This window comes from Balaenoptera borealis, assembly GCF_965194805.1.
Source record: "Balaenoptera borealis genome assembly, chromosome: 8".
NCBI lineage: Eukaryota > Metazoa > Chordata > Mammalia > Artiodactyla > Balaenopteridae > Balaenoptera > Balaenoptera borealis.
In genome coordinates, this window is record NC_138865.1 from 57,564,418 (window position 1) to 57,585,161 (window position 20,744).

General features: G+C 34.2%; 1 protein-coding gene across 25 annotated transcripts in view; it reads right to left on the reverse strand.

The window, feature by feature from the left end:
- CCDC171 (coiled-coil domain containing 171) overlaps window positions 1-20,744 on the reverse strand; it is a 379,181-nt gene that overhangs the window by 90,011 nt on the left and 268,426 nt on the right. For all 25 annotated transcript variants that reach the window (XR_014247354.1, XM_082401590.1, XM_082401606.1 and 22 more), the window contains one exon: window positions 19,107-19,161. Coding sequence is in view for 24 of the 25 variants with exons in the window: in XM_082401590.1 (XP_082257716.1) it covers window positions 19,107-19,161 (55 nt within the window). In the remaining variant the exon portion in view is untranslated. The remainder of the gene's footprint in view (window positions 1-19,106; window positions 19,162-20,744) is intronic.

The window sequence follows — 20,744 nt, forward strand, 5'->3', positions numbered from 1 at the left end:
TGATGACATCTTTCATCGTTCGTGCTAATCTAGGTTATAAAAATCCGTATACTCTCAAGTTGAGCTGAAGAATTTCTGTCAATAAGTGAATGTCAAAGTGTATGCTGTAAAACATACACTATAATGCAATTTCTATAACAGTGTGAGTATGATATTCACGCTGGAGTCCTAATTCAGAATGTATATTTATCTGTAACAAACATTCTCCAGGCTTCAGTTAAGATGAGAATGCTTTTAACTCACTTAACAAAATAAAGCAAAGACATTTGTGAAATATGATTTAAGTTTTATATTTTATATGTATGGACACCTTCTCTTGCCTTTTTTTTTTGTCACCAATGTGCACTCAGATAAAAGAAAACATTAATGTGGATTAAGGTACTGAGAATTTATCAACATCAAACCACTAGTGTTTTGCCTTCTACCCTTCTGAACAACAGTCAATAGATCTAAATATTTTACTGCACCCTGGCCAATTCATTGTTTGATGTTTAAAAACTCACCCAGAATCAAAGAAAATTTATTAAATTTGAGCCCCCAAATGAGATACTATTAGCTTTGAAAGTCAAGTTTAACTGCGATATTGATGATTCTCTTTTTTCTGTGACAAAATTCACTAGGGAAATCCTGGATGTCAAAGTACAAAAGCAGATTGCTAATATGGGCAAGGGGGGGGCGGGGGGGAGGCTATGAGCAATGTAGGTATAATCCACAACACACTCCAAGCACTGGAGGTCCTTTAACCCGATTAATATCAGGCACCATACTTCATCTGTGAAGCTTGACGTACAGGAACACTAAGCCACATTTTATATTCTCTAAATAAACTTTCTGAAACAACATTAAGCCGGGGCATCTGGCATTTAAAACTGTGATTTATTGTCAAATTAACATTTTCACTACAACATTATTTAATTTGCCAAATGAAATAATTCTTTGTATTTGTATTAGATAGGGAAAAAACTCAAAATGCAGTTGTATCGCTAAACCTAATGATGGGCATCATAATTACAACATTATTTGAATAACATGCATGTGTTAAACTATCATTAAATTATAAATTATCTGTTGAATGTTGGCAGTGCCATCAAGAGACGGTGCCCCATGATATAATATCACAAATATTTCTACTAAAATTTAAGAGTTTTTTCCCACTTTGAAACTAAATCAAAACTTTGAAAATAGGCATCTAAAATAGTCTCCAAATATTTCAAGGAAAAGGATTTTTTTAAGTCTTGGTAAAGGATTGACCAAGAATTCTTTTATTTTAATGGATAAAGGGAGTGAAAGCATCATGTTGAAAGAATACAAAACAGTGACACTGGGACAAGTGAAAATATAACGATGCAGCAAAGAGCAGGAAGGAAAGGTGACAGGGAACAGGAAAAATAAAGGGCGAAAAGGGGAGACTGTTCAGAAAGAATGCAAAAGGCAAGTCTCAGTACCAGTGTGTGAACAAGGATAAACAGGGAAGAGATTCAACACAGAACAGTAAGCAAAAAGACTCTCACCTTATTTCATTAAATTAGTTCTTAAGAAAAATAGAACAGCAGGCTGAGAACAAAGTGACTAAGAGCAGAAAAGAGATAAGTGGGATTTCTTTAGGAAATACTGCCCACTGGATACAAAATGGTCTTCCAAAATTGAGAATTTAAAGTAAATTTCTTTACTGTCAAAAAAATTTTGAAGTAACAATATCAGAACAATAAAATTATTTTTCTTCCTATAGGGAAAAGTAGGTTCACCTTTTAAAATAAAGATTTTAGTGTGAATTTAGGATTAGAACAACTATCATCACCTGTCTATGGATTAAATTATAATTTCAAATTAATCTGAAATTATAATTTCAAAAGCCAACATTTAATTCTGCTATAGTACATCATTATTCATCCTATCATTCAGATTCTATACCCTTTTTCCTCTGATTTATTTATATATGTGAGCAATAAATATATATATAATATTTTTCTACTTTAAAATGGCTAACAGTTCATTTTAACATATAATAAAATTTTTCAAAGAATTCCACAATATAAATCTCAACTGTAAAATTGTATACATTTTTATAACATTCTATAAAAACTGTACAATTTCATAATATTTTGATAAAGAATAAAGAAAAGCATACCTATATTACTCCACCCTAAATTTTTGATTTTTAGAAAGAGCAGTTTACTTTCTCCCTTTTGTATTACATACTTTCAGAAAGCAGATATTTCTCAAAGATATGCCATAAGAAACAAGAAAAACAGAGGCATATAGCAAAAAAAAAAAAAAAGAAACTTTTTAAGAAGCCAAAACATCGTTATGAAATATTTATTTTATTGTAACAATCCAGTTCCAGGTTTAAGTGATTCTTAAGATCCATACTGTACTGTTCCTATTCCTGTGATTAGCGTTTTGTCACAAGCCACCAATCTTTCCTAATTTTCTGTACTCCTACCAAAACACACAAAAACTATTTCTGCTAGATACATCAACTATGAAATTAAACTAGCCATTTTTAGAAAAACTGCTCAACTCTCAAAATATGAACCTGCATCTTTTATCATGCACAGTTATAAAGCCCTCTGCACCCAATGTTCCAATTAATTTTTTAAAAATTCATGAAATATGGTACTAGTTGTGTTTTTACCAATAGCATACCCACGATGAAGCAGTCAGGGTTTTGATAAAAACTCAGATACATTTGAGAACACGTGTAAGAAGATGGACACAATGCCTGAATCTTGAATGCCTGGGAAAAGCAACTGATAATCGGACTTTTACATCATACTCCTGACCTGCCTAAAATTTTATTCATTCCAATCTATTATGGCCTCCAATACTTCAAAATAAACCTTTTTTACCAGAGAGATTTCCGTCATATACAGATCCCAACAATATTTCCTGTAACTTCCACTCAGCATCCTGTGTTCAGGTTTTACTATGCCTCCATTCCCTGCCTTCCTTTGTCCTACTTCCACCTCTGTACATCCTTCCACTTCCATTGATTCCTTATTGCTTTCCCTTCTCTCTTTATTCTATTTTTCACCCTATACACTAGCAGCCTAGGCATTATTTTTCACCCTATGCACTAGAGTGCAGAGTGCAGTTGGCACACTACAGCCCAGGGACCAAATCCAGACCACCGCCTGTTGTTGTAAATAAAGTTTTATTGGAACACAGCCACACCCACTCACTTAGCTATTGTCTTTGGCTGCTTTCCTGCTACAAGGATAGAGTTGAATAGTTGAGACAGAGACCATATGGTTCACAAAGCCTAAAATATTTACTATCTGGCCTTTTACAGAAAATGTCGGTCATCCCCTGCCTCAGAGGCATAGAAGGAAAGACTATATTTTTCACCATCTATAGATTTTTTTTTAAATGACCACATCTCATCAGAGAATGTACGAACAATTTCTAGTGAGTAAACCTTATATCACTAACACAGGGTGCCATCTCACAGATACTTCTGGCTCCTTCTTTCAAGTTTTACATAGTCTGGTATACAACTTGACAGGGTCTAACTTTCCTGGCCCAATGACTGATCACCACTCTAATACCTAAACAACAGAAAATTTGGCTAAACAAGTAGCATAGGCATACTGGAGAGCCTTTTATAAATACAGAGAGAAGGGAATCCGCCAGAGTTAACTATATACTCTGCAATAACACTAGCAGCAGAAAAAACCCTATGCATACAGAGGTTCTTAGTAAGCATGTGATCAAATAAGAACATCATTTCAAACTCACAAATTCTACAAGGCAGTAGGAAAGAGAGGATAACAAAAAGATATTAAGACAGTTCCAGCACCCTGGTATGTGCCTAGTGATAGAAGCAGGGATTAAAGCATGTCAACGCAATGGAAATGACATTCACAAAATGGACAGTTACAACTAAATGGATATTTCCCTCTTTTACCTTTTCCTTAACTAATTAATTCCTGAAATGGATAGAGTACAGTACTATTCTTATTAGTAACAATACCACTAGCACTTCCAAAAGTACTTCATACTTTTCAGAGTACTCACCACACTACCTCACTTCATTCTGTCATCAGCCTTGTGAAAGAGCTACTGCCACCCCTAATATGAGGATACTGTGTCCAGTGCTCCTAGCAACAAATAATAATGCCTCTAAATATCCACAATTAACAGTTAATAGATGAGGAAATTGCTCAAGATTTTGGTACTCCTTCCATTTCCCTACCTAAAAAGCAGCACTATCTTATTTTTCCTTTCCTTTGTCCCTTGTCTGGCAAGCTTAGCAAAAATGTGTGTCATATAAGTAGTTTTGTGATAAGCAGTGGAGACTATTATTGAAACATCCTTATTTTCCTCAGTAGTTTCATTGGACCTGTGGGCATTTTCATTCATTCATGTTTTTTCTCCCCCACCCGTCTTCCCTGTTCTCTCTCTCTCTCTCTCTCTCTCACACACACACACACACACACACACACACACACACACACACACAATTATCATACTGGGAGACAAGTACCTGTGCAGCAATCATCCTTATACAATGGCCATAATCTCACATAGAAGATCCCCAAACTATGAGGTTCCAAGATGTGTGCAACAGTTCCAGCTGTGCTCCACACCTACAGGAAGGAGACCCTGGCACTCGCAGCAGGAGCAGGCGTTCCACTGGTGCTGCAGCAGGCACAGAAACCCCTCACTTGAAAAGAAGGAAGTGAGAAACTAGCCTTATTTTGCTGGCAGGTTATTTAACTTAACCTACAACTCTGGAGCAGAGCCAGAACTCTCCAATGACTGCCTGCTGCTGTCACCAGAAAAAAGGGCAAAATCCACCACTACCACAAACACCCCACATATTATAGTTCCATCCCAATTATGGAACTAAAAAACTGATCTTTTGAATCAAATTATCAAGCTGGCTACATCCCAATTAAGGATGTGAAAAACTGAACCCTCAAATCAAATTATCAAGCTGGAAAAATAGGGTGATTTAATCATGGACATCTTATAAAGGCACTAGATAGCATGATAAATCTGTGGTGTAGGTTATATACCATAGAATGCACCTCATAAATAGATTTCTGTGACCTTGAGTTATTTAAACAAACACAAAACCCATATTCAAGAATAGAGAAATGTATTTATGAATTGCTACAGTTCTCCACACAAAGATATTTTCTTTCCTAGGGTAAATTCTTTCAAAGGGTAAAGACAGACGCACACTGAAATTAGTTATTTAGATGTGTTTAAGCTAAAAACTGGTAAGCACACGTACACGAAATTCTGTGGTCTCATCTTTAGTCTGTCAAGGTTTTTAAATCCCTCTTGAGCTGGAGTACCATTTTTAGCTTGGCTAGGTCAGAATGACACTGAACAATATGAATGATGACACACAAGACAGCTATATGGAAGAGTTGTCACCAGCAAGCCAGCTGTGCTAACACCTGTATGTCCTGCACAGCTGATCTTCAGAACCAGGATCAAGAAACTGAGAATGGAAAGGGGCTCAAAGATCATAAGTAACAGTTAGAGAGTCATTAATAAGTCACTTAAAGCTGGGTTATTAGAGGCAGATGACCATGTTTCAGCTTTAAAAAAACTGTCAGTTTCATTAATTAAAAATTATTCTGTGGTCTTTGTATTCCTTGTAAATGCATTGAAAATTAAAAATCAAAGTTAACTATGTATTACCAAATATTGTCATTAACCATTTTTTCAGGTAAGATTATAAAATCACATTTAAAGATTTGGCTATTTAGAGTCTTCACCTGTCAGATTCTATCTGACTCTATTTATTCCAGAATCCACTCTAACAACAGAAGTAATCATCTTTCTACTTCATGGGAGTTAAACTAGCTATTACCTATAAATTTGTTGTTAGCATATCTCTCTTTCCTAGGGACATCCTTATAATTGAATCTAGGCCTTCTCCTCTAGATCTTGATTAGGCAAAGTAAATACATATGCTATTTTTGGCAATCAAAAAAATAAAGACACTATCAGTAAGACTTCCACTGAATCTAGAGGTGGCTTTAGTTATGTTTAGAGACTGGGTGATGGTAAAAGTTTGACTCATTCAACAAACATTCATTAAGTGCCTACTGGGTACCAGGCACTGTGATAGATGCTGAGGATATAAAAATTAAGGAGACAGCAATTCCATCCCTCAAGGACTTCAAACTCTAGTGGCATAATTAATCTCTCAAAATGTATTTCCTAGCCTCCCATTTATCTATAACGTCTTGTTTCCTGTCAATTGCTATACCACCTTCTTTCTTTGCCAGAGAGAATTATGTTAATCAATCTCAAACCTTTACCTTTAGCCCTGACTTTTCCCCTGAGGTCCTGACTCACATATCCTGCTGATCACTCCATATTACCTTAAACTCAGTATTTCCAAAACAAAACTCATCACTGTCTCCCTTTTTCTCCCTAACAAAAAGAAAAAAAAAAAAAAAGCAAAAAAGCCTGCTCCTCTCTTTGTTTTCCCAACATCAGTTAATCACACTGCCCATCTTGGGAGTCACCCTCCCCTGCCTTTCACATCCCCATGCGCCATTTCACTAAATGAGCTTCATATCCTTTCTTCTGACAGCACCAATCATCACTCTCCTGGTCCAAACCTTCACCAGCACTCATCTAGCCTATAGACTCACAGTTCTTAAAAACCACCTTCATTACTCAGTATTTCCAGTCTGCAGATGTGCCCCCCAGAGCCCCAATTCAGTACAGAAATCTGACCACATCACTCCTTAGCTTAAACCCTAGTTTAGTCTTACTTCCTCCATAATGAAGATCCAAGATTCTTAAAACGGCCAAAAAAAAAAAAAAAAAAAAAAGTTCTTCCGTGATCTGGCTGCCACCTGCCTCATTCAGCACTCTCCTTGCACTTAATACTGAATTGAGGCTATCTGGCTATTCATGCGTCCATGCACTTGCACATGCTACTCTCTCTGCTGGAATGCCTTTCCCATCTTTCCTCATACTTCAAACCCCTTCCAGGCTTTAATTTTCTTCTAAGAAATTTCCAGCCAACCCTTGGGTTTTCTAAGCATGTCTTATAGATGAATAACCCTATCTAAATGGATATGGAACTGCATCTTATGGATGCATATTTACCATAGTATACTGGAATGATCTGTGTCTCTACCTTGAAGAAAGGGACTATGAGATATATACCTACCTACATACATACATACATACATATATATAATATTGTTGTTGTTGTTGTTTGTTTGTTTGCTTGTTTCCCCAAAGGCTGGTACAGTTTCTGGCCCATAATATAGATTCAAAAAGCATTTGTAGGACTTAACTATTTACAGTAAATATTGTGTTTTATGTTGGATTAGAGGTTTGTTTTTTTTTTTAAAACCCCCCAAAATAATGAACAGCAAAAATGACAAACATATTTTTTTTAGTTATTTCTGAGATATACACTTTAAAGTAATAACTAGAATTATGACTTATAACATTATACCAGAACATATAAGATTTTTAGAAATTTCATGTAATCTCTGGAACATTTATACTAACATATTTCCATACAAATAACCCAATGAAAGTTTAGTATTAGTTGTTTTGTTTGTTTTTTTATACTGCAGGTTCTTATTAGTCATTAATTTTATACACATCAGTGTATACATGTCAATCCCAATCGCCCAGTTCAGCACACCACTATCCCCACCCCACCGCAGTTTTCCCCCCTTGGTGCCCATATGTCTGTTCTCTACATCTGTGTCTCAACTTCTGCCCTGCAAACTGGCTCATCTGCACCATGTTTCTAGGTTCCACATACATGTGTTAATATACGATATTTGTTTTTCTCTTTCTGACTTACTTCACTCTGTATGTCAGTCTCTAGATCCGTCCACGTCTCAACAAATGACTCAATTTCGTTCCTTTTTATGGCTGAGTAATATTCCATCGTATATATGTACCACATCTTCTTTATCCATTCGTCTGTCGATGGGCATTTAGGTTGCTTCCATGTCCTGGCTATTGCAGATAGTGCTGCAATGAACATTGGGATGCATGTGTCTTTTTGAATTATGGTTTTCTCTGGGTATATGCCCAGTAGTGGGATTGCTGGATCATATGGTAAATCTATTTTTACTTTTTTAAGGAACCTCCATACTGTTCTCCATAGTGGCTGTATCAATTTACACTCCCACTAACAGTGCAAGAGGGTTCCCTTTTCTCCACACCCTCTCCAGCATTTGTTGTTTGTAGATTTTCTGATGATGCCCATTCTAACTGGTGTGAGGTGATACCTCATTGTAGTTTTGATTTGCATTTCTCTAATAATTAGTGATGTTGAGCAGCTTTTCATGTGCTTCTTGGCCATCTGTATGTCTTCTTTGGAGAAATGTCTATTTAGGTCTTCTGCCCATTTTTGGATTGGGTTGTTTGTTTCTTTAATATTGAGCTGAATGAGCTGTTTATATATTTTGGAGATTAATCCTTTGTCCGTTGATTCGTTTGCAAATATTTTCTCCCATTCTGAGGGTTGTCTTTTCGTCTTGTTTATGGTTTCCTTTGCTGTGCAAATGCTCTTAAGTTTCATTAGGTCCCATTTGTTTATTTTTGTTTTTATTTCCATTACTCTAGGAGGTGGATCAAAAAAGATCTTGCTGTGATTTACGTCAAAGAGTGTTCTTCCTATGTTTTCCTCTAAGAGTTTTATAGTGTCCAGTCTTACATTTAGGTCTCAAATCCATTTTGAGTTTATTTTTGTGTAGGGTGTTAGGGAGTGTTCTAATTTCATTCTTTTACATGTAGCTGTCCAGTTTTCCCAGCACCACTTATTGAAGAGACTGTCTTTTCTCCATTGTATATCTTTGCCTCCTTTGTCATAGATTAGTTGACCACAGGTGCGTGGGTTTATCTCTGGGCTTTCTATCTTGTTCCATTCATCTATGTTTCTGTTTTTGTGCCAGTACCATATTGTCTTGATGACTGTAGCTTTGTAGTATAGTCTCAAGTCAGGGAGTCTGATTCCTCCAGCTCCGTTTTTTTCCCTCAAGACTGCTTTGGCTATTCGGGGTCTTTTGTGTCTCCATACAAATTTTAAGATGATTTGTTCTAGCTCCGTAAAAAATGCCATTGGTAATTTGATAGGGATTGCATTGAATCTGTAGATTGCTTTGGGTACTATAGTCATTTTCACAATATTGATTCTTCCAATCCAAGAACATGGTATATCTCTCCACCTGTTGGTATCATCTTTAATTTCTTTCATCAGTGTCTTATAGTTTTCTGCATACAGGTCTTATGTCTCCCTAGGTAGGTTTATGCCTAGGTATTTTATTCTTTTTGTTGCAATGGTAAATGGGAGTGTTTCCATAATTTCTCTTTCAGATTTTTCATCATTGGTGTATAGGAATGCAAGAGATTTCTGTGCATTAATTTTGTCTCCTGCAACTTTACCAAATTCATTGATTAGCTCTAGTAGTTTTCTGGTGGCATTTTAAGGATTCTCTATGTATAGTATCATGTCATCTGCAAACAGTGACAGTTTTACTTCTTCTTTTCCAATTTGTATTCCTTTTATTTCTTTCTCTTCTCTGATTGCCATGGCTAGGACTTCCAAAACTATGTTGAATAATAGTGGTGAGAGTGGACATCCTTGTCTCATTCCTGATCTTAGAGGAAATGCTTCCAGTTTTTCACCATTGAGAATGATGTTTGCTGTGGGTTTGTCATATATGGCCTTTATTATGTTGAGGTAGGTTCCCTCTATGCCCACTTTCTGGAGAGTTTTTATCATAAATGGGTGTTGAATTTTGTCAAAAGCTTTTTCGGCATCTATTGAGATGATCATATGGTTTTTATTCTTCAATTTGTTAATATGGTGTATCACATTGATTGATTTGCGTATATTGAAAAATCCTTGCATCCCTGGGATAAATCCCACTTGATCGTGGTGTATGATCCTTTTTACTGTGTTGCTGGATTCTGTTTGCTAGTATTTTGTTGAGGATTTTTGCATCTATATTCATCAGTGATATTGGTCTGTGATTTTCTTTTTTTGTAGTATCTTTGTCTGGTTTTGGTATCAGGGTGAGGGTGGCCTCATAGAATGAGTTTGGGAGTGTTCCTTCCTCTGCCATTTTTTGGAAGAGTTTGAGAAGGATGGGTGTTAACTCTTCTCTAAATGTTTGATAGAATTCACCTGTGAAGCCACCTGGTCCTGGACTTTTGTTTGTTGGAAGATTTTTAATCACAGTTTCAATTTCAGTACTTGTGATTGGTCTGTTCATATTTTCTGTTTCTTCCTGGTTCAGTCTTGGAAGGTTATACCTTTATAAGAACGTGTCCATTTCTTCCAGGTTGTCCATTTTATTGGCATAGAGTTGCTTGTAGTAGTCTCTTAGGATGCTTTGTATTTCTGCGGTATCTGTTGTAACTTCTCCTTTTTCATTTCTAATTGTATTGATTCGAGTCCTCTCCCTCTTTTTCTTGATGAGTCTGGCTAATGGCTTATCAATTTTGTTCATCTTCTCAGAGAACCAGCTTTTAGTTTTATTGATCTTTGCTATTGTTTTCTTTGTTTCTATTTCATTTATTTCTGCTCTGATGTTTATGATTTTTTTCCTTCTGCTAACTTTGGGTTTTGTTTGTTCTTCTTTCTCTAGTTCCTTTAGGTGTAAGGTTAGATTGTTTACTTGAGATTTTTCTTGTTTCTTGAGGTAGGCTTGTATAGCTATTAACTTCCCTCTTAAAACTGCTTTTGCTGCATCCCATAGGTTTTGGATCGTCGTGTTTTCATTGTCATTTGTCTCTAGGTATTTTTTGATTTCCTCTTTGATTTCTTCAGTGATCTCTTGGTTATTTAGTAACGTATTGTTTAGCCTCCATGTATTTGTGTTTTTTACGTTTATTTCCCTGTAATTCATTTCTAATCTCATAGCGTTGTGGTCAGAAAAGATGCTTGATATGATTTCAATTTTCTTAAATTTACTGAGGCTTGATTTGTGACCCAATATGTGATTTATCCTGGAGAATGTTCCGTGCGCACTTGAGAAGAAAGTGTAATCTCCTGTTTTTGGATGGAATGTCCTATAAATATCAATTAAATCTATCTGGTCTATTGTGTCATTTAAAGCTTCTTTTTCCTTATTTTTCATTTTGGATGATCTGTCCATTGGTGTAAGTGAGGTGTTAAAGTCCCCCACTATTATTGTGTTACTGTCGATTTCCCCTTTTAGAGCTGTCAGCAGTTGCCTTATGTATTGAGGTGCTCCTATGTTGGGTGCATATATATTTATAATTATTATATCTTCTTCTTGGATTGATCCCTTGATCATTATGTAGTGTCCTTCCTTGTGTCTTGTAACATTTTTTATTTTAAAGTCTATTGTATCTGATATGAGTATTGCTACTCCAGCTTCCTTTTGATTTCCATTTTCATGGAATATCTTTTTCCATCCCCTCACTTTCAGTCTGTATGTGTCCCTAGGTCTGAAGTGGGTCTCTTATAGACAACATATATATGGGTCTTGTTTTTGTATCCATTCAGCAAGCCTGTGTCTTTTGGTTGGAGCATTTAATCCATTCACGTTTAAGGTAATTATCGATATGTATGTTCCTATGACCATTTTCTTAATTGTTTTGGGTTTGTTTTTGTAGGTCCTTCTCTTCTCTTGTGTTTCCCACTTAGAGAAGTTCCTTTAGCATTTGTTGTAGAGCTGGTTTGGTGATGCTGAATTCTCTTAGCTTTTGCTTGTCTGTAAAGTTTTTGATTTCTCCATTGAATCTGAATGAGATCCTTGCCGGGTAGAGTAATCTTGGTTGTAGGTTCTTCCCTTTCATCACTTTAAGTATATCATGCCACTCCCTTCCGGCTTGTAGAGTTTCTGCTGAGAAATCAGCTGTTAACCTTATGGGAGTTCCCTTGTATGTTATTTGTCATTTTTCCCTTGCTGCTTTCAATAATTTTTCTTTGTCTTTAATTTTTGCCAATTTGATTACTATGTGTCTCGGCATGTTTCTCCTTGGGTTTATCCTGTATGGGACTCTCTGCGCTTCCTGGACTTGGGTGGCTATTTACTTTCCCATGTTAGGGAAGTTTTTGACTATAATCTCTTCAAATATTTTCTCTGGTCCTTTCTCTCTCTCTTCCCCTTCTGGGACCCCTATAGTGCGAATGTTGTTACATTTAATGTTGTCCCAGAGGTCTCTTAGGCTGTCTTCATTTCTTTTCATTCTTTTTTCTTTAGTCTGTTCCACAGCAGTGAATTCCACCATTCTGTCTTCCAGGTCACTTATCCGTTCTTCTGCCTCAGTTATTCTGCTATTGATTCCTTCTAGTGTAGTTTTCATTTCAGTTATTGTATTGTTCATCTCTGTTTGTTCTTTAATTCTTCTAGGTCTTTGTTGAGCATTTCTTGCATCTTCTCGATCTTTGCCTCCATTCTTTTTCAGAGGTCCTGGATCATCTTCACTATCATTATTCTGAATTCTTTTTCTGGAAGGTTGCCTATCTCCACTTCATTTAGTTGTTTTTCTGGGGTTTCATCTTGTTCCTTCATCTGGTATATAGGCCTCTGCCTTTTCATCTTGTCTATCTTTCTGTGAATGTGGTTTTTGTTCAGATTAGAGGTTTTAAGTGACTTCATTGTACAAGCAAATCCAAGAGCATCATCAAAAACCCCTGTAACTTCCTAGTCATTGGTCTAGTGTCAGTTCAGCCTTATAAGTTTACAGGATTTATATATACAGGTATTCTAGGGTCTTCTGAGGCTTCAAGATTGTGACTTCCTGTTTTATCTTTTAGTCATCTTATTGAAAAGGCATCTGACACTTCTCATAAATGTTCAGCGGTAATTTTAAAGTTCATAGTACGCTATGATCATACATAGGAAACACTTTAGTTAATCCTTCCAAACTTATAGGACCCAAGCAATCTCTAAAAGCCTCAAAAATCCAGCCATTCTGTTAATTCAAAAATAATTTTAAAAAAACTACAAAAAATATTCAGATTCTTCCCCACATTCCAACTTTACCAAAATCGACTTACTTTCACCCACAGCTACAGTAAAACAAGACATCTCTCTGATAGTATCCAATAAATACTAACATAACTTAATTTTCTCATACCTAACCCTAAATAATCCAGACATTATCCTATCCATCCAATCATTACCCTGTCCTGAAAATTATTTTGATATAATTATTGTACTTTCCCTCTTTTCCTCACAATAGAAATAATTAAGTATGTTTGGAGGGCTCTTAATTTTTTAAAAATTTCAATTCCTGAGAGGATATATTATCAGTAATATTATAAGCCTTCTGGTAAAATTATTAGGAAAATAAATGTATACAATTTTAGGGAGAGATGGTAGGAAAAATGGCAGAGTAAGGAACTCCAAAAGCCAGTCCCTACACAAAAGCAAGGAATAAACTGGCAAAATTTATCAGAATCAACTTTTTCAGAACTCTGAAAACTATCTGAAAGTTTACAGCAACCAGGTAAAATCTTAATCAAGAAAAATCACCTGAATCTTGGTATTTAAGGAACTCTCCACCAAAATACTAACAGACCACTAAGTTAACAGAACAGAGATTTCAGTGGCCACATATGACCAAAAATACAGACCTTATGAAATTAGTTCAGGAAGTCACTGAGCAAACAAAAACTACTGGAGTAAACAGCAACAACAAACACTAGGGTTGGGAGAGAATCTGATTTCCAGAGTTGTCACATTATATACTCAAAATATCTACTGTTCAACAAAAAATTTTGAAGTATGCAAAGAAATAAGAAGGTATGGCCCGTACATAAGAAAAACAGAAATTAATAGGAACTGTTCCTGAGGAAGCTTAGATACTAGATTTATCACACAATGACTTTAAATCAATTATTTCAAATGTGTTTCAAAAGTTAAAGGAAACCATGTACAAAGAACCAAAGGAAACCACAAGAGTAACATCTTCCAAATGAGAAATATAAATAGATAAAAAGCATAGAAAGGAACCAAATAAAAATTTTGGAGTTGACATATTCAGAGTGCTGGGGGAAAAAAATCGTCAATCTAAAATTCTATATCCAACAAAAATATTCTTCCAAAATGAAGGAGAAAGTAAGCCATTCCAAGATAAACAAAAAGCTGAGGGTGTTCTTTCCCACTAGTCCTGCCCTAGAAGAAAGGCTAAAGGGAGTCCTTTGGTCTGAAATGAAAGGACACTAGACAGTAACTCAAATCCACAAGAAGAAATCAAGAATGCCAGTGAAGGAAACTGAATACATAAATATAAAAGTCAGTATTAATGTATTTATGATTTGTAACTCCTCTTTTTTCCTATATGATTTAAAAGACAACTACATAAAACAATACTTATAAACTATTTCAAACCATACAGAATTACCTTAGAACTAAATAGCAAAAATATATCTGGAGAATGCCCAAATATTTTGGAAATTAAACAACACACTCTTAAACAATGAACAGGTCAAAGAAGAAATCACAGAGAAATTAGAAAATACTCTGAGAGAAATGAAAACAAAAACACAACATACCAAAACTTATGGGAAGCAGTGACAGCAGCGTTCACATGGAAATTTATAGCTTAAATGCCTACATTGAAAAAGAAGAAAGATCTCAAATCAATAACCTAACGTTCTATCTGAGGGAAGTGGAAAAAGAGGATCAAACTAAACCCAAAGCAAACAAAAGGAAGGAAATAATAAAGATTGGAACAAAGATAAACACAATAGAAAACAGAAAAATAACAGAGCAAATCAAGAAAACCAAATTTGGTTCCTTGAAAAGATCAACAAAATTGACAAACCTTAACTAGACTCACCAAGAAAAAAAGATTAATAAATTACTAAAATTAGAATTAAATTGGGGACATTTTACTACTGACCTTACAGAAATAAAACAATTCTAAGAAAATGAACAACTTTATGTCAACAAATTAGATAACCTAGATGAAAAAGATAAATTCCTAGAAACACATGAACTACCAAAGCTGAATCAAAAAGAAACAGAAAATCTAAATAGATCTATCACAAGGAAAGAGATTGAATCAGTAATCAAAAAGCTTCCAGCAAAGAAAATCGCAGGACCAGACAGCTTTACTGGTAAATTCTACCAAAAAGTTAAACAATTAACACCAATCTTTCTCAAAGTCTCCCAAAAAAATTGAAGTGGAGGGGCTACTCCTAAAAATTCATTCTATGAGGCCAGTATTACTCTGAAACCAAAGCCAGACAAAGATATAACAGGAAAACTGCAGACCAATATCTCTTATGATCATAGATGCAAAAATCCTCAAAATATACTAGCAAACCAAATCTAGCAGCATATTCAAATGATTATACTCCACAATGAAGTGGTGTTTATACCAGAAATGCAAAGATGGTTTAACATATATAAGTCAATCTATGCAGTACACAACATTAGCAGAATGAAGATTTTTTTTAAAAAAATCATCTCATTTGATGCAGAAAGAGCATATGACAAAACCCAACAACACCCTTTCATGACAAGAAAACTTCAAAATACTAGAAACAGGAAAGAACTTCCTCATTCTGATACAGGACGTCTATAACATTTAATGGTGCAAGACCAAAAGCTTTCCCCATAAGATTAGGAACAACACACAAGAAAGTCTGTTGTCATCATATAATCAAATGGCTAGGACTGGAAGTTCTAGCCAGGCAATTAGATGAAATAAAGGAATAAAGGGAGGGAGGGAGGGAAACAAAAGGAAAGGAGGGAGGGAGGGAGGGCAGGCATCCAAATTAGAAAGAGGTAAAACTATCTTTTATTTGTAGATATCATAATCTTATATACAGAAAGTCTTAAAGAATCCACAAAAAAGTTATTAGAGCTAATAAATTCAGCAAAGTTGCAGTATACAAGATCAACACCCAAAAATCAGTTATATTTTCATATGATCAATTGATTTGTCAACTGATATAGTCAACTGATTTTCACTAAGGCTACTAAGATTACTGAATGGAGGGAAAGGACAGTCTTTTTAATAAACGGTGCTGGGATAACTGGATATCCATGGAAAAGAGTGAAGTTGGATCCTTGCATCATACCATATACAAAAATTAACTCAATATGGACCAAAGACCTAACTATGAGAGTTAACACTATAAAACCCTTTGAAGAAAACACAAGGGAAAATCTTCATGACCTTGGATTTGGCAATGCATTCTTAGATATGAGACCAAACACATGAGCAACAGAAGAAAAAACTGGACTTCATCAAAGTTCAAAACTTTTGTTGATCAAAGGACACTAACAAAAAAGTAAAAAGACAACCCACAGAATGGGATGAGGGGGTATAGGAGTGACTGCTTAATGGCTACTGGGTTTCTTTTGGGGGTGATAAAAATATTCTGGAGTTAGATAGTTGTGATGGTTGCACAACATTGTAAATATATTGAAAGCCACTGAACTGTACATTTTTTAAATGCTTTAAATGGTGATTTTTTTTAAAGTTCAATAGTTATGTTTTTTCCAAAATACAAGTAGTTCAGAATTCAACTAAACAGAAAAGTGTGTGTATTAAAAAAAAAATGTACCTCATGAAAAGTTGTAATGATTTTTTCTCTTTGTCTTATTTTTCTTAACCCCAAATAACCTGAAATAAGCCGTCAAAAAGTTTCTTAATTAAATTTAACTTCTGGCCTCTATTTATAACAGCCATAAATAAAATATATTTAAATGTAATTTTTTTTAAAAAACTTCTGTTTCTTTGAAAAAAAAAGTATATGCTTTTAAATAAAAAATGACTAGCCTTCTTTATTAAATACTAGTATCAGTCCCAAATGGGATTTAAAAAATAATATACAGTCAACGGCTGTGTATAATACAATTTTAGGATTTAAAAAGTTGAATGTAATGCGTCAAATTTAAAAATTAACAAATATCCAAAAAGTAATCCCTTTTCCTAAAAGCAAACATGTTTAGTTTAAGTTCTTTAAAGTACAAGAAAATAATTTCTACATGAAAGTAAGTTCTTTTTATTTGATTATTGTGTCAGAAGTTAGTATTAAAATTCAATTCAGCAGGTTAAAATTTGGTTTTATTCTAGAATAACTGGTGCATACCTTGTAAACGTATGTGCTTAAGAAATATGAATAGCTATACTATTTGACTATGTACAGTAAACTATGCTGAAGAGCTTGGATGTAACCACAGTCATTTTTACTGTACCATGAAAGAGCCTGGACCCTCCTTCTATATCACTCTTAGATTCTCCAAGACAGCAAAATGCCACTGGACAGTCCACAGTGGCCAAAGAAAATAAACCTGCAAACTCTGGCTTGAAGACAGGTGGGCTGCACCTTCCTGAGAGCTTCAGAGGGACCCTCTGGGTCTCTTCCTTATCACCCATTTGTTCTCACCCATACTTCGTAGAAAAGAGAATTAGCCCAATAATCAATTAGCCTTTCCTAAATTTTCACTTCAAGCTTGAAAAGTAATTGATAATTTAAAAATCACTATACATATAGAAATTTCCAAAGACTTAAATCAAAATAACTAACTATTACATCTGAAGGGAGATTAAAAAGCCATATAGCAAAAGTAAATCTACAGTGGTTGTAGGCCAATTCTGCAGACATCTTTCTTTCCATATGACAAGAAAATCAAAAGAACTGCAAATGAAGAACTGTATGATTACAACTGTCCTGTTGCAATCAGTCTTTATTGTATTTAAAATACATATTTTGCCATTCTCATAATGAAAGGGTAAGGTGCAACATTTATATTTCACATTGATGATGGTTTTTGTTTGATGTCAAAGTCCATTCCCAAGACAGCTGCTTTCCAACATTACTTTCCTCTGTCTGGGGAGATGACAAACAATTGATTTCAAAGGCAACATTAACTGCTATAAAATGGTATGCCATATACATGACATAATTTATTTTTCCTATCCGAAGTCTCACCACATACCAAAAAAAATCTAACCAAAGATGTCTCTTTTCCTACAAACCTAAATTTCAGATTTCTAGCATATATGGATTTGATGTGATTGTATTTAAACTATATGGACAGGCTAAATTTTTTTAAGTAGGAAGGAGGAGAAATCACAATTTCAAACAATATTGCTTAAAAATAGCACTCAGAGTATTAGGTTCTTTTTTTCAGAATACTTTCTGTGAGTCGCTTTTTGCTAGTCACTTTCAACATCAAAGAATACAGAGGTCCATTGTTTTTAAAATGTTAAAATGTATTAAATATTAGTTTATTGATGTTATTTTGTATTTCCTTAACAGGATTAGTTTTTAGGATATTTTTAAGTGATTTAAAAACTATATTGTATAAAAAATTTGATTCACAAAATTATTCTAAATATGATTCATTCATAAATTCCATATACCTTAAAAGTACTAGGTATTTACATTATTCCAACAAATTGTCTGTTAAACAATAACAGAAACAAATAACATTTCTCTACTTTTAAATAATGAAATAATGAGACATCTTGGAATCTGGAGTGCTAACAAAATACACAGTCAGTATTGAGTCAATACTTAACAATATTAAGTTTTTAGTAATATTGTAATATCCTTATTATGCTGTTCATCACTACAAACTAAAAGTCAATTTATCATACAGAAGTAATCAAATTGAAAATAACAGACTATTATTAAGTATATTCAATTTTTACTTTAAGAATATATTCCTATAGAAAGGTGAATTACAACTTGAAAAACATTACTGCCTAGGTTAAGGTATATGAGTACTGCCAAATACAATACTTTATGTCTCTCTCTATATATTAATCTATGTATATAGGATAGTAGGTTTAAGAGTGGTAAGAGGTTAGACAGTGTGGTCAAACATTTTATCATTATGAGACATATATGAATCTTAACGACCTCTAGTTCAGTCAGCAAAGACCACAAATAACTCAAGTGCAATTATACCAGTTTGGGGAAACCACTATTTTCATAGTTTTATCACATACATAAAGTGAATTCTGAAAAAAGTTATGCAATATAGCATTGTTCAATACAAATTTTCAGTCATTTGAAAGGATCCTTTTGTTAATTTATTTTTAAAGAAAGCTACAAAATGAATTAAAGTACTTTGCAGTTAATAAAATTAATGACTAGGAGAACTGTGTCATAATACAATTTGAACAATATTGAAGAAAAATTATAATACCTTATGAAGCACATTTTCTACTGTTCTCATATGATTAGCAACACATTCTTTGTCTCTAGAAACAAAATAAAGATTAGGTATTAGTAAAACCCAAAGCTTACTATAATTGCTACACATTTTAGTATAAGTGACTAGTATTGAAAAATAAGGGTTGGTTTTTCCTAAAGTGTAAAACCTAACCATATTCACTAGTATATTTCCACATTTAATTCTTATCTTCAGTTATACTGCCTGCCAAAAATTAGAGGGGGGAAAAATTCTTATGGATATTTTCAAAGTTAAAAGAGAGTGAAAAAGAAAGAAAGAAAAAAGAAATCATGATTACATTATTGATTTACAATGTGCTGAAAAGGCTAAACGTGCATTCTTTTGGCTTCTAATGAAAAAGACTTTAGAAATATTAGTGGTAGAGATATAAATGGTCATACTGGGCACAATAATATTTTCCCTTCTCCATGGGTGTTTTGTGCTATAATAATTACACAACAACCTTCTATGGCCTTGACTAGAAATATGCAAAGTTACTATTTTCTTCTCTAGCCTTGTATATTGAGTTTAGCCTTTATGATGAAATTAAAAGTTGGGATGAGAATGCTGAAGACAAAATTTTAATGGTGAATTATAAATTGAAAACTGTAAATAATGCATTAGCTCTCCAAATTTCAAATTAGCTTTCTTTAGTGTTATAAGAACATGTGCCCACGGTCACAGATCTCAGACTTGACAAATTCCTGAATTACCAGCAGGATTGTGAAGGCACAATATAAATCTAGAGGTTTTATAATCTTGTTTTCATTAATCTTAGAATTTTCAATGCTCTGAGACATACTAAAAATTACCTATGCTAAGCTTCTCATTGGACATGAGGAAACTGAGACTGAAAAATGATAGCAAAAAGCTGATTCAGTCAAACTTATATTTTTAAAAAATGACAATTACATATAACTAATATGGTAGTGCACTGTTACAGAGCTTTACAATTTTCCAAAAATGTATTGGTGGGTATTCAAACATGCCAATATTGTGGCATTGTGTAAACTCATTTTTTCATTATCTGTGAGCAATATCCCAAGCCCACTGACAAAGCTGTGGGTATCCTAGGATTGCAAACTGCCCGTTTTATGATTTAGTTTACACACTACATTCATATTTCTTATGTTTTGCTTAACAAGAGTTTGTCTCCAAACATTTTTAAGTTATAGTTACACATTTGCAAATATATATATACATACATATATGTATATATATGTGTGTATGTATTTGCAAGTACAGGAATCCAGAATTCCAAATTTAGAAAACACTGAGTTTATTACAATTAGATGTTTAATCCATAAATAGATTTTCTTTAAGCCATGCTGTTGTAAAAAGGACAGTCTTAAAGTACTCTATGAAATCTGATGTGGGGAACAGATAAAAATACCCAAGAGAACTGTTCAATGTGAGCTTCACAGTGTATGTCAACTTGATTACCTGGTAAAGGGAAACACTCTCACCACATTTACATAGCTGCCCACTCTGAAAACTGCGTATTTTTCTCTGTTTAACATATTTGAATATACAGCTATAAAATTAAATGAATTTTCCATGATCAATATGTTTTTATTGCACTTAAAAAGATGCTACAATACACATGTTGGT